The sequence below is a fragment of the Ornithodoros turicata genome, chromosome 6 (genome assembly GCF_037126465.1).
Source record: "Ornithodoros turicata isolate Travis chromosome 6, ASM3712646v1, whole genome shotgun sequence".
NCBI classification, from domain to species: Eukaryota; Metazoa; Arthropoda; class Arachnida; order Ixodida; family Argasidae; genus Ornithodoros; species Ornithodoros turicata.
Genome location: NC_088206.1, coordinates 10,352,229 through 10,364,871, shown reverse-complemented (window position 1 = coordinate 10,364,871; position 12,643 = coordinate 10,352,229). Strand labels below are relative to the sequence as shown.

The following is a 12,643-nucleotide window of genomic DNA, read 5'->3' as shown; positions in this document are numbered from 1 at the left end:
CAATTAATTAATTAGGCGCAATGAAGAGAACACCGGCGGCTACGATACACGACTTCTATCAACATTGAGTTGGTTCCATTTAGGTGGAGCGCTCCGCCTGTAATAATTATCGGTAATATAAACATGTTTACAGGTGGCCTTCATACTGATTAACAAAGCAAAAGAAGATAGGGGAAAAAATAGGTTAATTTATCTAATTCCCTCCCCATACATATAATTTGTTTCTGTTTTGCATTGGAACACGTACCTCGTCAATACCCCTAGCGTCATTCCTCCCTGAGTGCGGTCGATGAAGTACATTACAATGTCCTCTTGCTAAGGACGCATGCCGGAACCCACAATCCAAATCGAATATTTTCCCTTTGAAGCGCAGGGATTCAGCTGTCACTAAGGATGTGTCTTAAATGGATCGAAGGACACGTTTTTTTGTTTTTTGTTTTTTGAGACTTCTTTCTTCCGGAATGATTCGCGTAGCCTCATGATCCTAATGAAATGCATTAGGAATGCAAGGAATTTCGTTCCTTCTGCGCCCTCATTCTTTCGTTTCGCTATTCGGAAAATACTTTATTTTGGACAGGATAGCTGTCTTCAGAAGGACTCGAAGCTGTTCTTAGAAAATGAACCGTGTCGTACGAAGTTTGAAGCAGTCTTTCCAGAGATTCGAACACTTGGATAACCGCGAAAAATGATTTTGAGCGGCTCCGTTTCAGAAGGACTTTGTGCTTTGAGTTTGCTTTCATATCTGCGCGAGGCATTTTCTCCTTGCCGGGTAAAGAAGTAAAAGTGCCTGCGGAAAACAAGAAATAGCGCGAAAGTAGAACTAAAGAGCTCACTAAGTCGTCTTGGGTGTAACAGTGTACACCGCGCGGGGTATTACGAAAGGGATGAAAAGGAAGTAGAAGGGTCAAAGGTGATGGCCAATGAACGTGCAATAACGTTTTTCTTAATAAAATTTTTTATCGCCTCATTCAGCGTCGCAAGCTTGGAAGTGCTACAGGCAGTATCGATAGGTTTAGAAGTGTACTGCTGTGCGTCATGTCACAATAACTGTATATAATGCATTTTTCCGAGTGCAGGCTGTGTTCCCAGTGGCAGGCCTTCTGTGCCGCCAGTGCTGTCTGGGGTTTTTCCTGGGTTCTCCTCAAACGGCTTTCAGACATATACGCCGGCACAGTTCCCCTAGAAGTCGGCCCAGGACACACATTCCCCGGGGCGTCAGTCGTGACATTGCCCACCTATGTGACGCCGACAACGGCGAGCTCTTTCACCGTCACCACCACCGCGCGATGTTGTGTTTCACTGGAGAAACGTTATGCGAGAGCTCTAAGGGAACCGACAGAAAAGACAATTACTCTCTATTTTCAAATTACAGCTGCGTGAAACAATTGTCTCCATAAATGAAACCGCCTACGCTGTCTGTTTCATGTCTCTTGCTGCCCCAATATCTTTTCACTGGCAGAGGTCACTGACACAATGGGATATTGCTCCGAAAACGGAATCAAGCATACAATGCGTGTGTATTTCGGGGCACATGCGCAATAAGTCCTTATTTACGATGCCTTACGGCGAGCGCTGTGGGCCTAGTCGTGGGCGACTAGTGAAAGATAACTCCTCTCGTCTAATCCACTTCTCGCCCACGTTCGCCACTCTTCTACCGTTGAGTTTATCCACCAGCTCGCCAGTATCGCTATTGCTGTTAAAAAGAAAAAATATTGCTGTTAAAAAAAAATATTACTTTTCTGCGTTTGCGGCGTTTTATTTGTTCCTTGTGGCGAAGCATGAAATGAAGTTTGTCTACAAAATGGGCATGATCACGTCCCTATATGAAGTTACTATAGAGCGCGGAGAACTATGCACTAAAAACTCTCGAAATATGCAGCTATGCACTGAAAGTATCGATATGTCCAATGATGTTCATTGTTCGTCATGCAATATGCATCATACACGTGCAATCATGCAATGTGCGTGCTGACCTGCACCACCTACTTATGGACTGCCCTGTTTAGCAGCGGGAGCGCGAGCTCGTGCAGCACGGAATGCATGCAATCGACCGACGCCCGTTTACCAGAGGGGAGGTGCTGGGCCCATGGTCCAGCAGCGTTCACATGAACCATAGTCCCTGTCACCTTTAGGATTTCCTGTCATCAACAGGCCTCTCCACCCTGCTTTGATCACCTGAATCCTCATATCCATCATCATATCTCCCTATCTAGAAATGACACTGGGGCAGCGCCCAGCCTGCTGGCCGGCATCAGCCCCATCTCATCGTCGTCTCTTTATGTGTGTGTTGGTACGAAAGCAACGCACGAAATGCATTTTTTTGTTTTTATAAAAGTGAGTATTGTATTAGGGTAGCACGGTAATAAAGCCGCCTTCGTTCTGCTTCACACAATAAAGAATAATTGCGCCACATGTATAAATCAGAGGAGCTGAAGGCTTTGCGTTAGCGATGGATGAAGTAGCGTAAACGCAGGCTAGCTCGTGGACGAGACGCGTGACGAAACAAGCCTGAGTATGGCCAACATGAAAAACATACGCGTATGACCGTGTTTTTCGTGTGCTCGGGCTTGTCGGCACTGCATCAAGCCGGTTACAATGTCCGTCCGTCCGTCCTTCTTCTTGTTCGTCTTCTTCTTCTTCTTCTTTTTTTTTTTTGTGCTATAGTTGTGACGACGCCCACTTCTGTGCGGCCAACAACGGGAAGCCGATACTGCCATCCCCCCCTCCCCCCGGTTACAATCTGTGAGACGCTGTCAGACATATGTCGGCACAGTTCCCTTAGAAGTCGGCCCAGGACGCACATTCCCCTCAGGGCGTCAGTCGTGACGTTGTCCACCTCTGTGAGGCCGACAACGACGAGCCCTTTCGCCATCACCACCACCACCACCACCACCAACGGTTAAAATGCGAACGCCGCCTGTCTTCCTAACAGTTATGTGGCGAAGGTGAAGTACGGCCCATTGGCCGTGCACTCAGTGGAGGATGGAGCAGCCGAGGTACGGGCTGAACACCGCGCACTTCCCCCATACCGAAACATGGAAAATGTTCGATTCCGACCAGAATTCTCGCGAAAGACGATCCAGCGCCCTCCCGAAACAAGCAAAACAATCCACGAAAAAAGTAATAAGCTCTCGCACCTGAAAATAAGGCAAAATATGCAGTTTCATGCAAAATATGCAACAACGTGCAAGATATGCATTTGTGTGCACCATAGAACCCTTCTGCTCGGTCCCAAGCAAAGATCAGGCGGAGTGTTTTTTTCATCGTCCAGATACGAAACCATATCGGGACAAAACATGCATAAATATCCGCGATCTACTAATCAAGTTTCATTTTTCATAATTTCGTCAGTTCCAAAAAGCTAATGGTACGTGTTATATACCGCTCGACATCTCGGATGAGTCATGGTTTAAAGTGGAAATCCGATACAGTAGCTCGGTTTTCTTCTTTTCTTTTTTTGTTAGATTCGCTAGGTGCTTCTTATCTCTTTTTATTCCGTGCTAGCGCCACGAAGCAACTGTGGCTATGTGCGGCGTTCGGATGCGGACAGATGGAGAGAGGACAGCAGGAATGAGTGGGGGAAAGGCGGGTCAGTATGCGTCCTGGGCCGAGTTCAGGGGGATCTGTGCCCACATTCGCCTGGAAAGTCTTCGGGAAAACCCAGGGAAAACCTCAGACAGCACATCCGATGGTAGGATTCGAACCCACCACCTCCCAGTCTTCAGCACGACCCTGGCTACCACCAACGAACGGTACGCCTTAACCCTCTCGGCCATACCGCTGGTCCTTCGTATCTTTAGTTTACGTATTAACAAAGTAGACGTCACCGTTGGGCATTGAAAAAAAATGCTCCTGTGTAAAATAATGAAGTAATAGTGAGTATGTAATGGACTAGTGGAATGCAGTTCTGTTTTTCCCCATCATCTACCCTGATAGCTTTAATCCTTTACTGCCGCCAGTTTATGCGCACTAAATGAATGCTTAGATTACAAGACCGGAAAAAACGATGGACGTCCACTTACAGATACATGAAGGCGGCGTTCCCGTCCAGGCTCCTGACGAGTCGCACGTGCGGAGGGATTCCCCTTCCACAATGTAGCCAGACACGCAACGGTATTGAACCGTTGAACCGATCTTGAACGACTCTGCTGAAGATCTGTCGTTACCTCCGTAAACCACGGTGGAATTTCGCGGGACTTCTGGCGGTGAGCATCGAATTTCTGTGGGTATAAGATAAAAAAGGTAGAGGAACAGGGATTATGAAAAACTGTGTGTGACAGCAAGCTTCTATTTGTTATTGATTGATTCGCTGATTTGGTAGTAGATGAAACGCCCCGCCCGGTATCACCAAAACGGAGTTGCTATTTGTTGGTTGTGTCTGGATTTGTGGGATGACTTGTCTGCAAAATGCTGAATTTAGGAATTTATGATGATGTACTTTGCAGATTATGGCGTGATATCTAGTGGCACCAGCGTATGCCGAGCCCTTTAGCCAATAATAATTCGACATGTTACAGAAAGAGTCTAAAAGCTAAAGGGTCTCTGCGGAAAGATCAAAGGAAAAAAATAAGCTAAACCGAGTTAGTGGGTATGAAATCTCGTCGGCGTATCGCGGACATGAGCATCGTACATTGAGCAGAACACATCTAGGCAGATATAAAAGCGCTTTAAATTTTCTACCTTCGCTCCCAAGCATGTCTCCGTCATCTGTGCATGTGTGCGCCGTCATGTGTCACCGAGTGCACGTTCGATATGTGCTGCTAAAGTAACCTCATTTCATTGTAGCTTGATTCGGCAAGCAGTATTACTTTACTTTATTGTCTTGCTGTATATCGTCAGATATGTGATAAGTCGTTGTCCGGTAGGGCTTTAGGATATCTGTATAGTGCCGGTGGCGGAACTGCAGAGGTCACCATAGATTCTGCGCGTTTTATTGAGAGCTACTTCCACTGCTTAACGATGCTGATGGTGATGCGGGTTACTTAGCTAATTCCCACCCAGTGACTGATAACATGATCCTTTTATGAGAACTACTTTTGTCGTCTTGTGCTTCGAAGAAGCTTCTCTCTCTCTCTGTCTTTCTTTTTTAGTGAAAAGAATTGTCTCCTTGCTGATAAACACAGAAATTAAAAAAAAGTATTTGTGTGCACGCCGGATATAACACAAAGGCCATTATGACGATCGTCTCTAATACGAGCATAGCTGTGAAGCAGTTTCAGCTCAGTTCAGGAATAGACCAGCCGCCGCACCACGTCACACCAATATATCACGTGATTGGGAAACGGTAAATCGTTGGCAACACAAGCGCACTTTGGTGTTGCCGTCGTTTTCGAGTTTCGTAAGGTGAGGTCAGGACCTTATCTGCCTTGCACATATAGTTTTCCTTCGTATCTCCTTCGCACAATGGCATCCATCATCGGAAACAACCATCGGCGACTGCCAACGCACGTGACTTCGTTTTGCCAACGACGGTTCCCCAAACCTGGCGTACACCTCGCGAAATACAAGCTGTGATGGAGATTAGTAAACCGCCAATCGCCGATCGTATCTCCGCTTTAGCCTCGGTCAGTTACTCAGAGTAAATTTTAAATAATCTTTTGTGTTGTAAAATAAATTCCTTTTGTTGTAAAATAAATTATTTGTAATAAAATTTGTAATAAAATAAATTCCGTTGAAACATTTTGTTGTAAAATAAATTCCTTGGTGAGTTTCATTTTGTAAAAATGAAGCTGACAGGTGAAACGGATCATTTTTAAATAATCTTCCTTTTTACATAATTAAGTGTTCAATTAAGTCGTTTTTGTAAAAAGAAGATTATTTGAGACCTAGCAGAACGTTCAAATCAAATAACGGTCAGCGCAAAACAAGTTGGTCGTTCATATTCTAATCTCGCGGGTTGTCCTGCAAACATGCGCTCGGGTATGTGTAGGCTATAGCTAACAGTACGTTCTCCAATAGTGTTGTAGTGTTTACTTGATGTGGGATGATACACTTAAACGTACCTTCGCACTTAGGAGGGGTACCACTCCATCGGCCATCTTCTCCGCACGTCCTTGCTTGCATCCCGTTGAGGTGATACCCTTCTCTACAGGTGTAAGATATGCGACTTCCGAGATAAGTGCTTCCATTTTGGTAGCTTACTTCGCCTTTCAGAATGGGCGGTACACGACCACAGTCCACAACTGCAGAAAACCGAACAGAACATTTTTAAAGGCAATTTGGTAACAACAACAGATAAATTAATGATGATGAATGGGGAAATTCGCCACATGAGGTACTGCCCACTACCCCCAGGCACAACGGTCATTTGATAAGGTAGAAAGAGACAGAAAGGAAAAAGGTAATGCAGGACAAGGAATAAAGAGAAGGGTCGCAATCGAATATATCCGTGAAAATTAGTAAGCAACAGATTGATTTAGAACAACGGTAGAGGTACAGGAGTGGGAAATAAACATGTAGCGGTTAGAGTCTCGCACACCGCTGTTCACCCAGTACATGTTTTATGCCCCTCGTCCGATGCCTCGTTTATGCCTCGTCCTATGGCATGGACTTTTCGGGAGTAAGTAGAGTAGTTTTTTTACTGTAGTGTAGCGGATTATTATGCAAAGAGCACCACTTCCAATGGCACATTCTACAGAGAACACATTTTCAGAGGAGGTTGGATTCCATATAAGACACCGTTTCAAATGGATGTTTTACAAGCACCTTTTTTCAGGCCTGTAGAACCAAAAATGGGTGTTTACTTACAAGACACCGCTTTTACACCCTGAAAGGAGTAAGAAAATTACTGCGCAGGACCATCGCGCTTTCGCCTATTACGTGAACAAAGCGTTACCCACGTGCTGCATCTTGCAGCCGACAGGATGGCTCGCATGGATGGACAGAGTTCCAGAAGAACTGAAGTACCCACGAATGTACGACCTGTACAGCTCGCATAAGAGTTAACTTGAACGCCGTCCCGGCCTGGGGACCCTAGTGGTGCTTTGTAGAAACGACGACGGAGGGTGTTTTGGTCGCATCCATTTACCGATAGAGGGGGCGACCCTCGTTGTGACGGCAATGTTCTCTGCCAGGCTCTGCCAGGGTGGCTCTCTTCCCGCTACGCAGGCTGGAGCCGTGTTCAAGTTAACGTTGACGCGAGCCGTACCTCAGCGACAACGAAACCATCGCGAGGCCTAGCTCCTCTTCATATTTCATGCTACAAAGGGCAATGGCCCTAGTCAGCAGCTGCCGCGTCAGACGGACCTGGTGACGTAAACAATTCCCACGTTTCCTCTAAAATGGAGTTCATAATATATATTTAGCGTCGGCTCTATTGGCTCTCGCGACTCTATGCTTGCTAGCCTCAAGAACATCATACGTCGGTCCGCATTACGTTGCACAGAATGTACATCGTATCCCATTTGTAGGTTGCACGCTGCTAATTAAATGAGGCAACCCTGTCTGGCGTTCGCTAATCTTTAAATCTCCTCGTGTGGCCCTGCATAATGCTTTACGAAGCTGAACATCGTTTCCCAGCGAGGACTGGCTCATTTGGAGCAAGTTCGGAAAGACGCATTTCTATAGTATGTAAATTAATCGAATCCAGCAGGCGTGCATTGTGTTAATGCAACATGCGCATTTTCACCGGAGTGCAAACTAAGTGCATAACCAAGTGATACTTAAAAGATTTAAACTTCTATCGAACGGAAAACTGTTCGAGCATAAAAGGATAATGCGAGCTGGTGTAAATTTGCCGTGGGCGCCACATCCCTGAGTTTGGTGTTTCGCGCGATTGGAAAAAGAAAGTGCGTTATCTGCGGCGTGGGTAATCTTCTCTCCTTCGTTCAATTTTTCTTCGTTACGGAAATTAAGACAGCTTATTAGGCAATTGGGAAAGTTGATTACATAATTCGTTGTTGCATGGAGATGGAGAGATGAAGACACGGTTCTAGGTGTGCTGCTCACGCTAGTGTACAGCCGTTCCGGGCACGATTCATAACCGGAGAGGTATTCATTCAAGTTAACAAATATACCGTATATTTAATACATCTTGCATCTTGCATATTATATTATATTATATTCCAGACGCAAATTCGCTAGGCTATAATTGGCTAAGTTATATGCATCTTGCATATTATATTCATATGATTCATATACGACAAAAGGAGCAAACCCACATACACAACAATGCTCCCAGTCATCATCATCAACACATACACAAAAACGCACAAATGTTTCGGACGACAAGCTGCATTCGCGGCTGGAAAGCCACAAATTATTGATTTGATTCGATTTCAAGAAAAAATAAAATTGAGATTTTGGGAGAGGGGATATATTTATTAGACCAAAGGGAAAAAAACGAGGGGAAAGGTCAGTCAAACGGAACGTCGGCTTGCTATTCCGCAAAGAAAAAAAATAAATGAAAGAAGAATAAAATAAATAAAAAAGAAAAGAAAATATTTAGGAAATAAAGGATAAACTAACAAACGGTGAAAGAAGGATGAGATAGAATAAAGACAAAGATGACAAAAAAAAAGATGACTAACAAACGGCGGAGATTTTGGCTTCACTAGTGTGAGGCCCCCAACTCCACATCACTTGCACCAGTTACTTTGGTGGAAAAACTCCTGCACTGACGGTGCCAATGAAGAGCATGATGATGGCCATGATGATCATTAGTGGTGGAGGTGAATCCGACAGAAAACAATTGCAAAAGCACACTGAGTTGTCACGGAACATGCAACACGCAAACAGTCCAACAGCGAAAGCCACACTCACAAAACACTCATAGGCTCAACTTGCTGTCTGCGTCAATGTCCCGCAAAAACCACAACAAACCATGTGCACTACTGCGGAGAACGCAAACTGTCTGACACTGCGTTGCGAGCGCCCAAGTACTTCTGAAACACTGTGTGGACGGCCGTCCACGAAATATCATTATCATCATTCGCCTTGCTGCACTTAGAGACGTTTCTTCATGGTGTCGTTATGTGCGATACATCTTCATTGTATCCATGAACGCTACTGGAAGCAGACGACACTTCGACGTCGCCTGCTAAGTGGCGCGCATTTGGTGGCGAGACTATGGAGCTTTAATTCACTTTCCATCTACGATGGGAGCGGCACTCAGCGTTCGCATTGTCCGCAATACTTTCTTGCACAGTGCTTTCACAGTTACGGTATGTGGTCGACTATATTGCAGAACGCTTTTTCCACATCTAAGTGTGATTGCGTTTACCGGTAGGCTTTTCCGATACCTTCCTTCCTTCACCGGCGGATAGGTCGTCAGATCACCGCGCTTAACCGCTGAAGGAAGCTTCGACATTCAACAAAGTGTCCTCTGTATCTGACTAATACACGTAAGTCATCTAAAATCGAACAACTTTCCGTACCTTGGTTGACTAATGTCTGACTCACTAGACAGCTTTAGTTGATCAGATACTTTTCAACAGTTCAGAGCACATGAAGCAGCCAGTCGCCTTACCCCTTGCCGGGGATGACATCATTCCTGGTGCTCTTCGATTTTAAGCGTTACTTTATTTTACCGTTCAACTTTCATATCTTTTATCTTTTACATTTTTATCTTCTCGCAACCGTTTTACGAGCGCTTACGCTCTAGTGAAATTCACAATCGTGAAAAGCCAAGTCCCAACGTGCAATACGCACGCAGTAACTTGCGCGGATCATGAAAAAGCACGTAACGCAGTCTGGGATTTACTGCCAGAAAGTTGAGCGCGGCCGTTCATTGAAATGCTAATCAAATTTCCCTCAACGGAAAGCGTCATAATTATTCGGGCACAGATTAAATTACGAAGCGGTTTGATAATACTGCTGTTGTGCGAAGGTTCGTGACTTCATGCAGAACGACGTACCCATTTTGAATGGCCAGAGAACTAGACCCGCTCCACTTCCTTTCTTTTTCTTTCTCTTTTCTTACTTTGAATAGCAAGCCGACCTCTGTTTGGCAGACCTTTCCGTTGCTTCATACCCCCCCCCCCCCCCCACACACACACTCTGGTTCCTGTCATGTGCGGTGAATATTCTTAAACTTTCCCGCAGTTTTGAAGTTATTTCGTTCACAAAGTGAACTCTCCAGTTTGTGCCAAGGAGAGTGTGTAGAAGTTATTTTTTTTTGTCTTGTGATGCACCACCACTGCTCATTACACTTTCATAAAGTAATGCATTACATCTTACTCGCAACTGTTTCATGCTTAGCAGTTCATTACTGGTTCCATTACTTTCATCAAGTAATGGCATCGCATCGGCGTCACACTTTCCCAGAAGTCTCAGAGACAGTGTTATAATAAAGCTCCTGCCGTAAAGAACGTAATTAGTATTTTCGTTGCTCAATACTGGTGAGTGTAACTAGAATTTCTGCAAAATTCCTACGTGTGCATGACTTCGTGGAGAGTCAAGAGCAGTATGCACAATCTAAACAAGCAACCACAGACTAAGTGCGCGAATAAGTAACCGCATGATGAAGGGATCCTCTGTATGCAATAAGGGAATAAGTCGAAAAATTCCCAAACCGGGAAACGGGGAATGATCTGATTGTCCGTCACATTGACACACATGCATTTCCCGCTTCGTTTCTTTTTCTCCCATTTTTTTTTTTTTTTTTTTGCTATAGTCGTGACGACGTCCACTTCTGTCGGGCCAACAACGGCGAGCCGATCCTGCCATTACCCCCCCCCCCCCCCCGCTTCGTACCCTCCTGTAACGGGCCAATACATTGCAATTTGGTCATTAAATCTTCTTTGGCAGGTTCCTACTGGTATGTAGATGTCCTTGCAGCAAAAATAGTAAAAAGGCGATAAGTCGACTTATATCCCCTTGTTGCTAACGGACGCTCAATTGCAGCGTAGAAGGAGTCAATGTTCAAAAACCCCGCTTTGATTCCCTTTGACCTCCCTTCAGGACAGTGGCAGTTGCGAAAAACCATCCCATGGAATCTCCTTGCCGGTGGCAGACGCACTGAAGCTTGTGCAGTGACAGCACGTTTGGTCACGTGACTCGGATGGCATGCCGTTGTTGCGGTATGCGTGCAATTACGAGGGGATATTGTAGAAACACTCGCTGTTGCTTCATTCGGCCCGCAGTATGAAGCCTGTGACGCCTCCGCATGTGTTCCCGAGTCACGTGGCTCCCGAGTCACGTGGCTCACGTTGGATACAGGTGACGTGGGTCACGTGGCGGATAACATATACAAAGGAATACTAGCGGCGAAAAGAAACCGAGGCGGGGTGGCTGGGTGAGCGAGACGACACCCGAGATCCGCCGCTTCCTCCCCCCCCCCTCTCCGTGTCTAAATATGCGTCATGATAAACATTACGGCTGTATATGATTATTGTCTACCATCTCGGCATATTCATTATTTATTCCACGGACAGAGAGCACAACGAAGTGACGTGAAAACACTCACAGACACAAGTGGGAGGCTTTCCGGACCAGGAGCCGTCTTTCCGACACGTCCTTTCCACATTTCCAGCCATGATGTGGCCCGGAAGGCATCCGTACTTGACGACGGCGTGGACCATGTAATCGTCGCCGTCCGTGTATGCTCCCGGCGGGACGTCTGGTTCTCCACAGGATATCACTGCGCAATGATATTGCGTAACCTCTTTGTAACCACAACTGAATATAAGAATAATGGTTTTCGCCGAGTATCGGCAGGCGAACTGCACTCGTTTAAGTTCGTTTGTCTCTACTCTCTACACGTCTCTACTTTGTCTCTACTCTCTTACGGACGACTGTAATTTGTTTCCGTTACGTGACCGATTGATTGATTGATAAAAGAAAAAAGGAGATGCTAGTCCTAAGCCAATCGGGACTGGCTACTCCAGGACGTTCCATCATACGTGCTTTCGCAGCCGGATGAGAATTGTGAGATATATGATTTCCACTACACTGCAATACCACGAAATAGGGTTAAATCTCAAAGTGATATTGTGCTAATCGAAACGGTTTGGACTGGAACATAACCGATCTATGTTTCACACGTGATGTTCTTCGTGACCAGTGATGTTTCCACAGCGACTAGCTGCATGTTGCAACAAAGACGGCGGTGTGTAATGCATGTCATGTATCTACTGCAGGGTTCGTTGTCTATTGTTTCATTGCACTAGGAAATAAATGTAAGACGAAGCACAGAATACTGAGTTTTTTTACAATGAATTTAGTAAGTACGGGCTCGTTTACGGTAAAACTGGGTTGGTTGGTTGGTTTTAAGAAGGAATAAAAACTGCGAATAAGACGTATTGAATGCATTGAATGAAGCTTTACGACAAACACGCTGGACAATGTTTTTTCCATCGTTTGCTTGAGCGCATGACGTCCCCAGCTATTTCTGAGCATTTTCTGCTATGGTCGCATCATATGTGCGTGTACAGTTAATATCGTTTCTAGTCAGCAGTTTAAAACTCGTACTGTCTCGTCCATGTTCTGTTTCTTTCTTTTTCTATGACTATTGCTTCGCACAGGCTGAAAACGCCTTCGACGAAATATTCTTTTGAGAATAGCATTCGTGACTCTGCCTTGACGAACATGAAAGTAGCTTCTATGTTACTTGCTTCTTTTTCAGACGTGTTCCCATGTTTTAGACTTTCTACCCTCGTGACCTTTCACGAAAATGAATCATCATCACGCACGCTGCATACATTTC

General features: G+C 45.3%; 2 protein-coding genes across 2 annotated transcripts in view; one reads left to right on the top strand and one right to left on the bottom strand.

The window, feature by feature from the left end:
- The window catches only part of LOC135399034 (uncharacterized), a 291,504-nt gene that overhangs the window by 105,540 nt on the left and 173,321 nt on the right, over nucleotides 1–12,643 (top strand). The window lies entirely within an intron of this gene.
- Nucleotides 1–12,643, bottom strand: part of LOC135399033 (sushi, von Willebrand factor type A, EGF and pentraxin domain-containing protein 1-like) — a 155,344-nt gene that overhangs the window by 22,105 nt on the left and 120,596 nt on the right. Inside the window, exons 13-15 of the mRNA XM_064630673.1 lie at nucleotides 11,405–11,578; nucleotides 6,003–6,182; nucleotides 4,023–4,220 (exon numbers count right to left, since the gene is read on the bottom strand). Of these exons, the coding sequence (XP_064486743.1) occupies nucleotides 4,023–4,220; nucleotides 6,003–6,182; nucleotides 11,405–11,578 (552 nt within the window). The remainder of the gene's footprint in view (nucleotides 1–4,022; nucleotides 4,221–6,002; nucleotides 6,183–11,404; nucleotides 11,579–12,643) is intronic.